This window comes from Malaclemys terrapin, chromosome 8 (assembly GCF_027887155.1).
Source record: "Malaclemys terrapin pileata isolate rMalTer1 chromosome 8, rMalTer1.hap1, whole genome shotgun sequence".
Taxonomy (NCBI): Eukaryota; Metazoa; Chordata; order Testudines; family Emydidae; genus Malaclemys; species Malaclemys terrapin.
Window position 1 is genome coordinate 105,185,717 of NC_071512.1, and position 17,145 is coordinate 105,202,861.

Genomic DNA, 17,145 nt, shown 5'->3' on the forward strand with positions numbered 1-17,145 from the left:
GACATCTTTTTTACTAATCCCTGCTACTCTGCACAGCCCCATTGAAACGCACGGTTCCCTGCAGTATGTGCTACACAGAGCAGTAGGACACCCTTTTAAATCCCAACCCTGAAATCCAATGGCTGTTTTGGATGCCCAGGGAATGCATGGCTGGGCCCTATACTGTTTACACTCATTGCAGACAATTAATTTGTAAGAACTCCCCCCCTCCGGTCCCTATTTCCTTTCTCTGTGACTCAGACCCCACTTGGCATCTGGGGCAGGCACACACAGGAGTTGCATAGGAAAGGAAAACTACACCCTATTATTTAGGAGACGACGAAGGTCCAAGCCCCATTTAATCAATGACAGCTTAGGATCTGCTCCTTTGCTGCCCGGCGTTAATTTACACAACGTAACACCTAATCAAACCCTGCTTTTATTCTCCAATTGGCTGTGGTTATTATCCAAACCCTCCAGCCAGAGAGAGACATAAAAGATGCATTTGCAGATTTTGAAAATTAAAGCCATCTATACCGCCGGTGGGGAGGATCAGCTTATTTGGTTGCTTAATGAAATATAAAGATTATTTTAACCAATGTAAGCACAATTCGACAGCTTGTGAAACCCAGCGGTGGCTTGATGAATGGCCTTCTCAATTTACAAAAAAATTGCTGTATGGGGTCTTTTAAATATTTAATTTATTCCGTTTCGGAATGTGCATAGAGGTAAATGACAACGAAAGCGGGTCTACGTGCGAGCTCAGTTAACTCACGTCTGCTAGATTAAATAGTCTATGAACATAGAACACCGATATCCCGGCCGGCTCTTTCATATTATTCTGTCTACCACTCTGTATTTACTGTGCACCATAACAAAGAAGTTACATCTGTCATCTGCCAATGCAGTATTCCAGACAGTGGTTGAGAAAACTGGAACAACTAGTGACTGGTTTCACGTGACTTTAACTATTTGTAAATCTCCTTTTTCAAATGTATGCCTTTTCTTCCAGGCCAGCAAGAAGACTTTAACACAGAGGAAAGCCTTCTAACCACCAAATAAATAGAAATCTTACCAAAGAAAATGCTTTCCCATTGGAAAAAGTGGGCCTTTATGGAGTCTCACATAAGAATGGCCCTACTGGGTCAGACCAATGTTCCATTTAGCCCAGTCTCCTGCCTTCCGATAGTGGCCAATGCCAGGTGCTTCAGAGGGAATGAACAGAGCAGGCAGCCATCAAGTGATCCATCCCCTGTTGTGCACTCCCAGCTTCTGGCAAACAGAGGCTATGGACAGTCAGAGCATGGGATTGCATCCCTGCCCATCTTGGCTAATTGCCATTGATGAACCTGTTCTCCATGAATAATCCTCTCTGATCATTCTATCTTGCAGGGGGAATTTCCATTTCAGTAACCGTTTCCAAACACGCCGGTTTATTTGGGATTCTAAGTTACAGCCAAAGGTGTACAAACTGCATTAGAAAATAAATGTTTGTAAATACAGGTCTAGATGTTCAGTGGGATGAGCAAAGGCAGAAGCTGCCCAAGGTCAGATCCCACAGCCGGTGCAAATTGTCTTGGTTCCATGGACTTCAGTGGAGCTACCCGGCTTCTTATTTATTTTCACTCCAACTAAGAATCTGACCCACACACTCAATGATGCTGCTACCTACCACCAGACTCGGGTTCTGAGTTCTTGACAATCTGGCCCTATGTTCACTAGGGCACACTACTAGAAAATTTCCCCATGTACAGAAGACCAGCCAAAGGCTTCTGCACTGTTTAAGTCCCACTTAAGCTCTATTTTGATGGCTTAAAATAGCACATAGGTTTTGTGTGTGCGCTGTCTCTGCAAGAGAGAAATTTTCCCTGTAGCATGAGTGATGTGGGAGATATGCTGAGTTGCCAGCTAGTTTTCTTCAAATATAAGACTGAAGAAGTGCTTTGAAGTGAATTTAGAACGGCTCAATATGAAGGCTCTAACAACACAAGCTGAAGCTAGATACAGGATATGGCCGGTCTTGGATCAGGTGTCCATGGAGTAACTCATCTAGCATATTAGAAAGGCCTTTCCTTCAACGGAGACAACATGGCTGGAGCTTTGTGGAAAACAGGCATATTTCCAGGCTACCTGTCGTTAATCCTGTCTGTCCTGATTCAGTTTGTCTCATGACTCCACAAAATTACTCCATCACTGTATAAGGCCTCAAGAATGTTTCGGACCTATGGAAATATCTCTCTGTGGTAAGGAACATTCCCTGCATTGACGCAGCAAAAGAATTAGATAGCTGAATAGAGCTTTGATTCTAGTCATGAGTGAAAGACTCCTAGTTTGCTCAGTAGGTGAGATCCCATAAACATCCTACCCTGTTGCAAACTCCCATAGAAAGCAATACAACTTCTGGTTCCAGATGCACAAAAGTTCCATGGATGTCTTATGAAGTCCTTGTATGTTTGGGTTTAGATTTGCATTCCAGAAGTCAATGAGACTTTGACTGCAGATTCGCACGCTCCTGTGTATTGAGATTCTTTCCTTGGTGGTATAAATCTTCTACATGGAAAAATGAAAACTTAGGGATAAAGGTGAAATTTAGAGAAACAAGTTGTTGTTCTTTGAATAATGGTGGTTAATTTATTTGACATAATAGATCTATGCAAAGATAAGGTTTGGGCTCAATTTTTGCCTTCAGATACAGACCTCAAACTCCTGCTGAGGTCAATGAGACTTGAGCATGGCCTCCAGCACCTGATGTTAGCTCCACGGTTTTCTCTCTCAGGCAGCCACTATCTTAACCTGGTAAATAACCAAAACAGAACTGTCCCAGCCTCTTTCTCTTATCGTAGTTTCTCCATCCTCATTTGGTGACTGCTATTTCATCTCCATTTAACACCTTCTGTTAGAGGAACTCAAATTCCTTTACAAACATGAGTTAATTCAGCCTCCCAACACCGCCATGAGACTGGTATTAGCCCCATTTTATAGATGGAGAAACTAAGGCGCAGCAAGGTAAAGTGACCTTTTTTGAGGTTGCCCAGTGAGTAAATAGCAGAAAAAAACAGGGGAGGGGGACTTGGATAGTCTACAAACCGTGTCCTTGGTATTGGGGAAAATGAGTCACTCCAAATGCCAGATACACTCAATTATCAGCAATTTCACCACAAGTTTTTCTCTCTCTCTCTCTCTCTCACACACACACACACACACACACACACACACACACACACACACACACACACTTTTTTTGCCTTTCATTTAAATGTCACTTGGAAAAGTTCTTTTTATTTCCTAATAGTATTTTGGGGGATACATTCACATGCTGTTTCCTAAGGCAGCAGCTAGGCCTCAGGGCTGGTATCATGCTGTTTTCATTGCTGACTTTAACCTCGGTATCACTTTCTCAGGCCCCGAAGCTCACCGCAGTTCGAGGGTCTTGCCATTCATTCAGTGGGCTTTGGATCAAGACCCATGAGCATTATGTTTATGTCACATCAAAGCTTCCAAGGATCTAACGAATCAGACCGTTCAGACAGGCCAGCAGGGATCACAGAGATCGTGTAGTCTGACCACCTGTGTAGCAGGCCACAGAACTTCCCCTAAATAACTCCTTTATATTATAATTTATGAGTTTCTAACCAGGCCTTTTCTGCTTGGTTGTTTTTAGGTGTATGCCACCATGCAGCACTATGGAGTGAACGGTTACTCTCTTCACGCCATGAATTCTCTGAGTGCCATGTACAACCTTCACCAGCAGGCGGCGCAACAAGCCCAGCACGCCCCTGACTACAGACCCTCGGTGCACGCCCTCACGCTGGCAGAGAGACTGGCTGGTAAGAACAATTTATGGATTTTTTGCATTGAGCCGGACACGCGGCCTAGATTTCATAGACTCATAGAATTTCACGCTGAGCGAGACTCTGCCGCTGTGTGGAATCTTACACAGGCCTGAATGTTCTATAGCAAACTCATTAGATCCCTATGGACAAACGTGGCTGGATCAGAGATACCTGGGTAGTCAACTCACCCCCGTGCATAGATACAAACAAACTACTAGACTCCCCCGAAAGACCCACTAAGTCCTTAGGGTGAAATTAACCCTGGGCAGAGGGCCAGTGCCCCATCTATGTCCTATTTCAGAGCTGAAGTGGGATTGGAGTGGTGCATTGATCTTGTACCAGCCCTCCGCCCTGGGGTGAATTTCCCCTGATAGGCTTAGACTAGTGGTTCCCAGACTTGTTCCGCCGCTTGTGTAGGGAAAGCCCCTGGCAGGCCGGGCCGGTTTGTTTACCTTCCACGTCCGCAGGTCCAGCCGATCGCAGCTCCCACTGGCCACAGTTCGCTGCTCCAGGCTCCAGGGCTTCTGGAAGCGGCGGTCAATACATCCCTCGGCCCGCGCCCTTCCAGCAGCTCCCATTGGCCTGGAGCAGCGAACCGTAGCCACTAGGAGCTGCGATTGGCCGAACTTGTGGACGGGGCACGTAAACAAACCGGCCCAGCCTGCCAGGGGCTCTCTCTACACAAGCGGCGGAACAAGTTTGGGAACCACTGGCTTAGATACTTGCTTATTCTCTACACTTGAAGCCCTTGTCCCACTGAGGGCTTGCTCTCCTGCAGACCCCCTTCTCCCATCGGCACTTCTTACGTTGGATCCCTCCAGAGCATCCCTTGCCCGATCTGTCACCCTGGGGTTTGGCACATCTACGTCAGAGTGTAACAGCTTTGGAAAAGGGACCATGTCACCATCTCGCCTTTGTAAAGCGCTGCATCCATTGACAGCACTGTAGAAATACTGAAAGGAGCGCTAAGCAGTGCAAGACACCCCACTTATTGGCTTGTCAGGACGACGGTCGGGAGGCGTGGGTCAAAGTTAGCAGGGGCAGCAGACAAGCAAGCCAGGGACTGTGTAGTGTGTGCACAAGGCAGGCTCTGACTCGTTGGAGGTCACTCACTTGCGACTGCAATATAAATGATGGACAGAAATAATAATGCCCTGATGTGGCGGTAGCTAGGGGGCCCTGCCCTGAAGAGTTCACAAGCTAACTGGCTCGGCCTGGAAAGGCAGATCTTGCTGAAGGGCAATTGCATCCCGAGCTGTGTTGCAACAGTGCATGAAAAATTAGTTGCTAAGATGTAAGTAAAACTAGGCAATCTCCAGCCGACTGTCAGAACTCACTGATAACTGGGATTGGGTGAAGAGGAATCTCAAGAGCTTTGGCTAAGCATCTGGGTGTTTCCCTGGTCCTTGAGCGTATAAATGAGGGAGAGATATCTCATGGAGGTCTTGTGGTCTAGTGAATAGGGCAGGGGTTCTGAAACTGTGGGTCAGGACACCAAAGTGGGGTCACCAGGGCTGATGTTAGACTTCCTGGGGCCTGGGGCCAAAGCCCAAAGGCTTCAGCTCTGGGGGGCGGTGGGGCTCAAGTTTCAGGCCCCCTCCTGGGGCTGAAGCCCCTGGGCTTTGGCTTTGGCCCCGCCCATCTGGAGCGATGGGGCTCAGGCTTTGGCCCTGCCAGCCAGGGTGGCAAGGCTCGGATTTTGGCCCCCCAGCCCGGGGCGGTGGGGCTCAAGGGGGCTCAGGCTTTGGGCCCCTTGGGGTTGTGTAGCAATTGTTGTTCTCGAAAGAGGGTCGTGGTCAGGGCCGGCTCCAGGCACCAGCATTCCAAGCAGGTGCTTGGGACGGCAATCTGCAAGGGGCGGCCGTCCGTGTGTTTTTTGCGCCCCAAGTAGCGCGCCAAATTGCCGCCGCGGACGGTGGGGGCAGTCCGTGCGCCGTTGGGGCGGCACGCGCGTTTCCCCGGCAGCGGCAATTTGGCCACAGCTTTTATGTTCAGCTGCCCGCGGTGGTAATTCGGCGGCTTCTGTCTTCCGGCTGAAGACAGAAGCTGCCGCCGAATTGCCGCAGCCGCGGAAATGTACGTGCCGCTCTAACAGCACACGGACTGCCCCCACCGTCCGCGGCGGCAATTCGGCGCGCTGCTTGGGGCGGCAAAAACAGTAGAGCCGGCCCTGGTCATGGTGCAAGGAAGTTTGAGTACCCCTGGGATAGGGCAAGGGGTGAAAGTAATATTAAATGCTTACTGGAACGGGGACCTGGCTCTGAGCCCCTGGAAGGGGCGGGGCTTCGTGCAAAAGGGGCAGGGCTGGGGGGTCAGCCTCCCCCAACCAGCCCATCCACACCGCCTGGGGCTCCAGCCACTGCCATGGTAGTGGCAGTCGGGAGCTCTGGGCCCTTTTAAATCGGTGGCCCTGGGGCAGCTGCCCCTTTTGTCCCCCCGTCGACGGCCTCGGGGTGGAGCGGGTAAAAGGGGCAGTGACGTTAATGTTGGCTGGGTACAAGTCGGTACCGGCTTCTTACCGGCACACCGTACCGGCCCACTTTCACCCCGGAATAGGGCAAAGGATTGGGAATCAGGCGGCCTAATTCCATGACCTTGGGCAAGTCACTTTCCCTTTTGTGGGCCTGTTTCACCTCTTACCCTTTGTCTATTTAGCTTGTAAGCTGTTGGAGACAGGGACTGTTTCACTAGGTGTTTATATAGCACATAGTGAACTTGGGGGCCTCAAGATGCTACTGTAATACACAGAATAAGGATCTCTTGGAAGGCTTCTGATCAGGAAATCCCAAGAAAACAGCTGAGCTCATATGCTGTGGTTTTACATTTCTGGCCTTAGCCATAAGCAACCAGGAAAACACAGGGGTGGCTGAAAACAGCGGGGGCTGAGGGAAGCTTTTCAGACTCCTTTCATTACTATTGAGAGCAAAGATTCAAGTTGGTTTCTGGCTACTTATTTTATCTTAACCTTTTGTTAACAAAGAGAACCAATCTGGATAATTTCAGTAAATTAGTCAAACTGTCCTCTTCTGATCCAAATATACCTTCCACCAATCTGGCGAGCAGCAAAGGGGATCTGGCTTCAGTTTACGCTGAAGCAAGCAGGCTCCTAACGTGATTACTTACCACATTTTGTTACCGCTGAACATCTTTTAGTGCATGGTTATAGATCACGCTTGCCTTCCAGGGACAGTCGGAATAAGCCAGCACAAAAGCAAACAACCTTAAATTGGAAAACAGAGGTTTCAGATTGTAACGGCAAAGCCTCACCTGCAATTCATAATCTCCTTCTTGAACTGAACCTGAAAACATAGTTAAAGCATTGAAATAATTGTTGTCTAGATCCTTGTCAGCAGCCAAATTAAATATTTGAGCCACCACCTCTGAGAAACTGGCAGGTTTAACCTCCACTGTGGAATGTTGGGAATATTCCAGCTGGTAGATGTTAAACCACGATCTCTCCTTGGTTTTGATACTTGATGTATTAAAGTTAGATGCCATGGGACTTTAGAAAATATTTTAGGGATCTCTTGTCCTGAAAGAATATTCCTTTCCTTAGGAAAGCAGCCAGGCAGCATTGTGAGCTATTTCTGAAGTCATAAAGGAGACTTCCTGCCTTCTCCTACAAAAGTGGCTGTATTACCGGTATCTAATAACTCATTGCTTCCTTGAATGCAGAGGTCTCTTTGTTTTGTATTCTTCTGGAAACTTTTAGCCTGACTGAGCATTCCCTGGGTCACCAAAACCACTCGTACTTTGGCAATAGTGTGGGGAAGCATCGTGGAATTTGGCCTAGAATGAAACAGCTGGAAGTTTGGAACTGGAATATTCAAATAGCACAAAGATGATTTGACACGCTCATTAGCTAACATATTTGGAACCAAACTGTGTGGTTCTGGGATTGGCCTGACAGCCGGCTTTGTTTTATTGTTTACATTCATGCCATGGGACTTGCAACAAAAGCTCACATAAATAGCAATGCCCGCAAAACAAGAGCCTGAGTCTGGCCATGTAAAATTAGGTTTGCTTTCTAGTGTGTCCATTCCCTCTGTCGGAACGATCGCATTCTTAGCTGTATTAAAAATGATGCCATAGACTCTTAAAGCTGGAATTTAAACAGGGGAAAAAAATATCAAATGCATTTCTCATTCGGGCTCTTTGTTTACTTCTTTTGCTCTTCATCTTAGACCATGAATCACTACAGCTCAGATTCCCATGCGCTACCGCAGTGTCGGGTTTGGGTTCACAATACTGCAGAATTTAAAATAAAAACAGCCTATTGTCATTGACTTTTCAAAAACCAACCCTAAAAACAGGTCTGCTCCTAGTAGATTTCGTAACCCCCTCTTGTTTATTGTGAGCTTTTAGTGGCAGAATCGGGAGGCCTGATTTTTTTCCAGCCCATACTTGATTTTTTGCATCCCCAATTTTGTGGGCACAAATAAACTGAAGACATAATTTGTAGCTTTGAGACACCTAACTAGCTCATGTGCCCGGAAAGGAAGGGCGGTCAGTGACTAGGGCTCCGGACTGATACTCAGGAGAGTTGGTTCTGTCACTGAACTTCGGCAAGTCACTTCAGTTTCCCCTCCCATTCTTTGTGTGTCTTGTCTATTTAAAAAGTAAGCCCTTCAGGACCAGGTCTGTCTCTCTCTATCTCTCTATCCAGTTACTCTAGATAGTCATCTAAGACTTGGATGCTAAAAAGGAGACCAGGTTATAAAAGTTAAGCCCCTTTTGTCCTTGAAATTGTCTAGCAAACTGTCAGCCTTCTATAAACAACCATTAAAATCTCGAATTTGGGTCACACCTAAGTTGGCATGGGATCCCTTTAAGATCCATCTTTTGCATCGAGTCCAATTAGCTGGGTTAGATCTTCCCCATCAGCACCCTGTTGGTTTTGTATGTCCACTGTGACGTAGACTCATAGGACTGGAAAGGGACCTCGTGAGGTCATCTAGTCCAGTCCCCTGCACTCATGGCAGGACTAAGTAATTATCTAGACCATCCCTGAAAGGTGTTTGTCTAACCTGCTCTTAAAAAACTCCAATGATGGAGATTCTACAACCTTCCTGGGCAATTTATTCCAGTGCTTAACCACCCTGACAGATAGGAAGTTTTTCCTAATGTCCAACATAAACCACCCTTTCTGCAATTTAAATCCACTGCTTCTTGTCCTATCCTCAGAGGTTAAGGTTTTCTCCCTCCTCCTTATAACAACCTTTTATGTACTTAAAAACTATGATGTCCCCTCTCTGTCTTCTCTTCTCCAGACTAAACAAACCCAATTTTTTCAATCTTCCCTCATAGGTCATGTTTTCTAGACCTTTAATTATTTTTGTTGCTCTTCTTTGGACTTTCTCCAATTTGTCCCCATCTTTCCTGAAATGTGGCACCCAGAACTGGACACAATACTCCAGTTGAGGCCTAATCAGCGCGGAGTAAAGCAGAAAAATTACTTCTTGTGTCTTGCTTACAACACTTCTGCTAATACATCCCAGAACGATGTTTGCTTTTTTTGCAACAATGTTACACTATGACCCCCAGATCCCTTTCCACCGTACTCCTTCCTAGGCAGTCATTTCCCATTTTGTATGTGTGCAACTGATTGTTCCTTCCTAACTGGAGTACTTTGCATTTTTGTCCTTATTAAATTTCATCCTATTTACCTTAGACCAGGGGTCGGCAACCTCTGACACGCGGCTCGCCAGGGTAAGAACCCTGGCAGGCCAGGCCAGTTTGTTTACCTGCCACGTCCGCAGGTTCGGCCAGCACATTCCTTGGCCCGTGCCGCTTCCCACAGCCCCCATTGGCCTGGAGCAGCAAACCGCAGCCAGTGGGAGCCACAATCGGCCGAACCTGCGGACGTGGCAGGTAAACAAACTGGCCCGGCCCGCCAGGGCGCTTACCCTGGCGAGCCGCGTGCCAGAGGTTGCCAGCCCCCCGCTTAAACCATTTCTCCAGTTTGTCCAGATCATTTTGAATTTTAATCCTATCCTCCAAAGCACTTGCAACCCCTCCCAGCTTGGTATCGTTCACAAACTTGATAAGTGTACTCTCTGTGCCATTATCTAAATCATTGACGAAGATATTGAACAGAATAGAACCCAGAACTGATCCCTGTGGGACCCCACTCGATATGCCCTTCCTGCTTGAGTAGTTATTAGTGGTTCACACTCTCTGGGAACAGTTTTCCAACCAGTTCTGCACCCACCTTATAGTAATTCCATCTGGCTTGCATTTCCCTAGTTTGTTTATGAGAAGGTCACATGAGACAGTATCAAAAGACTTACTAAAGTCAAGATATACCACATCTACCGCGTCCCCTCTAGCCACAAGACTTGTTACCCTGCCAAAGAACATGGGTTGATGTGGGGAGAGTTGAGAGGACGGGAATGTATAGGCCTACTTTCACTAAAGCATTCCTATTTAGAAAAGCACTTAAGCCTGTGCATTGAAATCAATGGGACTTAAGCATATGTATACGTGTTTTTCTGAATCAGGGCCCATGACCTTAAAGTCTGTCTCTCCAACTTAGTGTTTTGAGGACTGTGATAAGCTATATGAGAGACACAACGTGAGCCAAAGTGACCTCTAATCCTGACAGCAATGTGCCTTCTAAGAGTTGGACCCCAAAAAAACCCCAAACCAAAACCAAACCAGAGGCAGCTGTTTTATGAGTTACACGTCCTCACCCCATTAATTGACACAGAGCCTGACTGCAGAATTGAAGCTAGTTGGACTTCAATGAGAACAAGATCAGGGCCACTGGGAGAACTGCTCCACCTTTAGGCCACAATCCCCACCTCCTTGTTTGGTGCAGGTGCCAGGGGCCTTATTTCAGATGTCAACATGCACATTCCAATAATTAAATTGGCCACTTTTCTTGTCTTCCAACGGCTGTACATTTCAAGACATCATTTTGGAGGCCCGTTATGGATCCCAGCATCGCAAACAGAGGAGAAGCCGCACAGCCTTCACCGCCCAACAACTGGAAGCCCTGGAGAAGACTTTCCAGAAGACTCACTATCCAGATGTGGTGATGCGGGAACGACTGGCCATGTGCACCAACCTACCGGAAGCCAGAGTACAGGTATCCGCGTTCTACCTTGCTTGCGCCAATAGGGCTATTTAAGAGATATACGAAGAGGGCCCACTGGGTTGGCTTGATCTGTAGTTCTTTCAAAATGCTTTCATAGTAACCAAAGAAGGAGGGTTTTCTCTGCAGCAAAAAATGGACTTAAATCTTTGCTTCAGACTGAGGGAGCTGCAACAGAAACTGAATCCACACACACATTTTTGAGGGTTTGTGTTGTCTGAGGGTAGCCCTGGCTTTCATTTGGGATTCCAACTCTCTTTGGGGGGAAATCTTAGAAATGGCCACAAAAGTCTACTTATTTATTTATTTACTTATATGACTGTTTCTCTGGCATCCTCAGAGGCCTAGGAGCACAAGTAATTCCAGCTGTTCCCTCCCAACAATGTCAATATTTATAACGTCTCAGACCATCTGGTCCAACAGTTTCTGTTCTCCTCCAGTGAAACAAATAAGTAGAGTTGGTTGGGAATTTTTTAACAAAACTTTTTGCAGTGTAAAATGCCAATTCATCAGAACTGAAATTATTTGGAGGAGGTGGTTGGTTTTTGAGGAGTTTCTCAGTTTGAATTTTTAAAAAAAAAGCTTAAAAATTGTCAAAATGGGACATTTTCAAAACAACAAAAAATTAAAAAGTTCTGGGTTTTGGATCAACGTTACTCTTGTTGAGAAACTTGCATTTTAAAAAAGGAAAATAGAAAGGACAAAATCAAAACAAAAACAGAATTGTCAAAAGAAAACCGCATTTTGATTGACCTAAGCTGAATTTATTTTTTGTTCGTGAAAATTTGAGATTGACTTTTTGTCCCAATTTGAGGTGAAAATATTCTTCGAGCTCTCAAATTCTTCTGGGATGGGAAAATCATTTCTCACCTAGCCCTACAAATACTAATATGCTGCATGACTTACTGATATTATGGGTGCCTGCTCAGTATGGGTTTAAGGTGCTACATAGCAGGCCAGCCTTAACTGAGAAAAATGGGAAGGGGACATGAGATTTCAATCTAGCAGAAAAAGATATAACGTGATCCAAGGCTGGAAGTTGAAGGTAGACACAGTCCGACTAAATAAGGCGTAAATTCTTGATGGTAAGAGTAATTAACCATTGGAACAATTTACCAAAAGTTGTGGTGGATTCGCTATCATTGATTTTTACACTAAGATTGGATGTTTTTCTCAAAGATCTGCTCTAGGAATTATTTGGGTGAAGTTCTGCAGCCTGTGCTATACATGAGATCAGACTAGATGATCACAATGGTCCCTTTGGGCTTTGGAATCTACGAATTACAATCTTGAGCCGGTTGTCTCCTTCCGAATTTATTCCCAAATTGAGTTACATTGGGATAGTATGTTGAAAAGGACACACCCACACACACCTAGTATTAGCAATTGGATATTTTCCTGTAACTTAAGAGTAAGAACCTTTGACTTTGCTCCTAAGGGTTACTGGTTCAATTCCCACCAAGGAAACTTCCTTCACCGCCTGACCTGGCATATTGGAGTCAAATGTCCTATGATACCAGATACTACCTTGCTGTACAGCTTTAAAGGATTAGCCCAAATATCTTAATGTGAGACATTGCATCACACAGATGATACATATTTGGCCCAGCAAGGGTACGAACCACTCAAGACCTGGTTCCCAGTACCGTCACAAAACAACACAATACCACAACAGAGCTGCATTCATCAAGAGAGGGCTTGTATACAACATACATAACGAAATCAGTTAAATTGCAAAATTTATCTTCTTGTTTTGTGGTAGCAATGAGCCCTGGTCTACAGTGGGGGGTGGGGATTGACCTAAGATACACAACTTCAGCTACGGGAATAGTGTAGCTGAAGTCGACATATTTAGGTCGACTTACCGCAGCATGTGCACGGTGCTGAGTCGACTGCTGCTGCTCCCCCGTCGAGGGCTTGTATACAACATACATAACGAAATCAGTTAAATTGCAAAATTTATCTTCTTGTTTTGTGGTAGCAATGAGCCCTGGTCTACAGTGGGGGGTGGGGATCGACCTAAGATACACAACTTCAGCTACGGGAATAGTGTAGCTGAAGTCGACATATTTAGGTCGACTTACCGCAGCATGTGCACGGTGCTGAGTCGACTGCTGCTGCTCCCCCGTCGACTCCGCTTGTACCTCTCGTGGCGGTGGAATACCGTAGTCAACGGGAGAGCGCTCGGGGATCGATTTATCACATCTACACTAGACGCAATAAATCGATCCCCGATAGATCGATCACTACCCGCCAATCCAGCGGGTAGTGTAGACATACCCTTAGAGTCCACATTCAGGGATCACGGTATTACTGCTAGTTACTATGCACGGACGCGCACACACATACTTCATGCCCCAAACAGCTTACAGTCTAGAGACTCAAGAGTATTCTAGTGTACAGAGCACTGAGACTCGGGACATGTGGGTTCTATTCCCAGCTCTGCCACTGGCTGGTCAAGTGACCTTGGGCAAGTGACCTTCCCCCCTCTGTGCCTCAGTTTCCCCATCTGTAAAATGGGGATAAGGCTATAAACCTCCACTATAAAGAGCTCTGAGATCTACTGAGATGAAAAGCACTACAGAAGAGGTTGTTGTTATTTAGGTCCATTCAACTAAGCATTCAAGTCAAATAATCTAAAGTGTTGGCAGTAATTAACGCATATGTATGTCCTCTATAATATGACTTATTCTGACTGTGTTTCTATATGGTTTTGGTACAGATTAATGTGATATAGGCTGTTTTTAGAAAGCTAGCAGAACATTGTACTCTCTACCTACTTAACTCAGGTCTGTTGGTGACTGAGATGGTTTAATACATCACTTGTGATTTTTTTTTTTTTTTCTTGACAGAGCTGTGTTTTCTTAAAGAACCAGCATTAAGTCTGGGGATTTTAAAAGCACCTAAGGGAGTTAGGCACCCAAATTCCATTGAAATGCAGTGGAATTTGGGTGCCTATATACCTTGGGTTCTCGTCAAAATCCCAGTCTATTTGACTTTTTGATTTTTGCATTACTAGGGGTTTTTATCCTGTCTCCCTGTGGTATAAAGGTTTGGTTTAAGAACCGAAGAGCCAAATTCCGGAAGAAACAGCGCAGCCTCCAGAAGGAGCAGTTGCAGAAGCAGAAGGACTCAGAAGGGAGCCACAGCGAGGGGAAGACGGAAGCTCTTGTGCTGGAAAGCCAGACTTCCGCCCCTGACGTAGACAAGCCACAGAGCCAGCCGAGCGAAGCCAGCACGGAGCTCAACCTCACCTTGTCGGAGCAGTCGGCCAGCGAGTCCGCAGCAGAGGACCAGACAGACAGAGAGGAGGACTTTAAGAACCCCTTGGAGGAGTCCAAAGCAGACAAAGGTCCCGGCGCTGAGAGCAAGGCTCTGAACTGCAAGAGAGCCAGTCCAAAAGCAGGTGAGGGTCAATGCGCGTGTGGAGGCCTGGTCTCCAGGCCAGATTGGGAGCCAGAGACTGAGCATTGGCAAGTACAGTATGATATGCCCTAGATCATTGGTTTCTCCCAGCCTGGAAGGGGGAGGTCACAATCCCCTGGGAGGGAAGCAAATTGGTCCAGGTGCGTGATGAGCATTCTTCCTTTCTTTATGGCTAGACGGGATGCAGGGAGGTCCCCTGTTGTAACATGGGGTCCCAGCGCAGAGAGGGCTGAGATCCCCCGTTAGCTTAGATGAGCACCGAAGAACACTGCTCAGTGACAGCATGCCATTCACAGGCATACTGGGCACACACTTCCCCATTGAATAAGAGTCTAAATGCCCTCTGGGGAACACACACTTGCTAAAAAACCTGGCTCCCTCTCACAAGCCAGGTCCGCCAGGCACTTTAATGAGGTAGTTGCCAGTTGCGTGTGACCCAGTCGGGCAAACATGACCAACAAGTTTAGCACAGAAATAGTTCATAGTGTGGAATCAGAATCTCCTCTCCTGGTGGACTGTAATGGCTTGCAAAGGATCCAAAAGAGGTCAAATCCTAGCCCTCCAAGAGCTTGTTGGGAATATACCACAAAACCTGCAAGACCGACAACCAGGCCTATTCTCTCCAGAGAAGACAGTGGCAGGTTTGCTCAGGCCTGGCCAATGCATTTCCTCACTAAACACAGAACAAATACATCCGTCCTACTCATGTGTAAACCCTCTCAAGAATGAAGTGGAAGGCCACAGGGATACAGGATGGCCCTTACCGGGGAACATAGAAATTGTCAGACTGTATCCAACTAGTGGGCCATCTAATCTTGACTCTGATGGTGGCCAGCTATAAAAGAATCTGCCCATGGCAAGTTAATACATGGAGATATATCTATCTCATAGAACTGGAAGGGACTCTAAAAGGTCATTGAGTCCAGCCCCCTGCCTTCACTAGCAGGAGCAAGTATTGATTTTTGCCCCACATCCCTAAGTGGCCCCCTCAAGGATTGAACTCAAAACCCTGGGTTTAGCAGACCCATGCTCAAACCACTGAGCTATTCCTCCAGATCTTCATGACAGCAAGGAGCTTTACCTTCCGTGAGCTGGAGCTGCGCTCCCTGCCAGGCCCAAAGCCTACGCTCCATGGCAGCATGTCCATGGCTGTTAAAGCCGTATCTGCACAGGAACAAGGAGAGGTGTCAGCGAGCAGCACAGAGCTGGGCTAGAATCGCTTCCACCCAGGAACAATATGCCAGGGAAGGGAGGTCTTCGGCCTCCCTGTGGGACACTAGTGTCCATCAGTTAGAGACTGGCTTATAACATGAAGCATGAGAGTTTGTGCCTCTTCCAAATTATTTATTATTATTGCTTTTAAATGTTCAGTCCTTTTGGGACTCCTGTTTATCTCTCGGCTTCAGATATATCTTGTGGCAATGAGTTCCCCAGGCCAATTTGTGCCTTCTGTGGAAAAAGTATTTCCTTTTTGGTCAGATTTAAATTGGTCACTTTTCAATTTCCTTGAATGACATCCCCCAACCCTGCACCCCTCCCATTCTTGTATTTTGAGAAAAGGTGGCTCGAATCTGGAGTGGTGCCGTTTGGATGAGTTTTATAGGGCCCCAATCTTGCTTGCTTGGGTTTCTCCACCATGGACTCAGCAAACAAGATCTCCTCTGAACAGCCAGTATGGAAAGATCAGTTCTCCATTCTGGTTCTGTTTGGGTCTTCACAATAATAGCCCCACTCTATCGCTTTCCATGGCCTTGTCTGAGCCTTGCTTGGAAAGGATCAGGGGAGGCAGTTACAGGAACGCTGGTCCAGATAATTCATTCATCAACACCCTGGCTGCAATTTGGCTTCTGGTTAATTAGCACTCAAATGTGCAAGGTGATTTGCATACTCCGTCCATGCTCCGGAGAACTTAGTCTGTATAAAAGGTCTCCGGCACCCCTCTCCTTCCTCCTTCTCTGTAAATCAGCTGCCTTCCTCAGCAGCCGTTCTATTCAGCGGCCACATATGTCTAACCCCCCTCCCTACATCTTGTCTTCTAATGCAGACTCTCCCATCAGTGCCACGGTGACGCCTTCCTCCAGCAGCGGCATGTCTCAGACTCACTCCTACTCCTCCTCACCTCTGAGCCTCTTCCGTCTCCAGGAGCAATTTCGCCAGCACATGGCCGCCACTAACAACTTGGTCCATTACTCCTCCTTTGAAATGGGGACCCCAACTGCCATGCCCTACTTGGGCATGAATGTCAACATGGCACCCCTCAGCTCTCTCCATTGTCAGTCGTATTACCAGTCGCTCTCCCACGCCCAGCAGGTCTGGTCTTCACCCATCTTGCAGGCGTCTAGCTCCCTCCCTACCCTGAACAGTAAAACAACAAGTATTGAGAATCTAAGGCTCCGGGCAAAGCAGCACGCCGCCTCCCTCGGACTTGACACCTTACCAAACTGACCGCAAGGCAGCAGGGGAACCCCCACCCTACCGTCAGCCGCAAGAGAAGGCACCTTCCGCTGGCACTAAACGTGTGGCTCTTTTGAAAATGCACAGCTCTCCTCTCCACCTGGATCAAGGTGCTCCATTTCGGGGGATACTTTCAATCCTTTACTTCTTCACTAGCTCCATTTTCACGTCAGATACTGCTACTGGCCCCACTTCCACTGAAGTATTTAATAAAGAAGGAAAGAGGGCATGTACTTAGATGTTTAAAAAAAACTCTCCTGAGGACCGAGGAGTTAAAACTGTAATGTCCAGAAAGATCCCTCTTTCGTTGATACTGTGATAATGTGCCGACTGTGATTTTTGTTTTGTTTTGTGCTC

At 46.8% G+C, this 17,145-nt stretch overlaps 1 protein-coding gene across 2 annotated transcripts; it reads left to right on the top strand.

Annotated features, from left to right (window-relative positions):
• The first annotated feature begins 3,652 nt into the window (after positions 1–3,652).
• DMBX1 (diencephalon/mesencephalon homeobox 1) lies at positions 3,653–16,779 on the top strand. 2 transcript variants are annotated; one of them, XM_054038502.1, is made up of 4 exons: positions 3,653–3,806; positions 10,724–10,902; positions 13,960–14,314; positions 16,379–16,779. In XM_054038502.1, the coding sequence occupies exons 1-4, from the start codon at positions 3,653–3,655 to the stop codon at positions 16,777–16,779; spliced, it is 1,089 nt and encodes a 362-aa protein (XP_053894477.1). The 2 variants fall into 2 exon arrangements, with proteins under 2 accessions (XP_053894477.1, XP_053894476.1); XM_054038501.1 differs by having other exon boundaries at positions 3,653–3,804; positions 10,707–10,902.
• Positions 16,780–17,145: the final 366 nt, after the last annotated feature.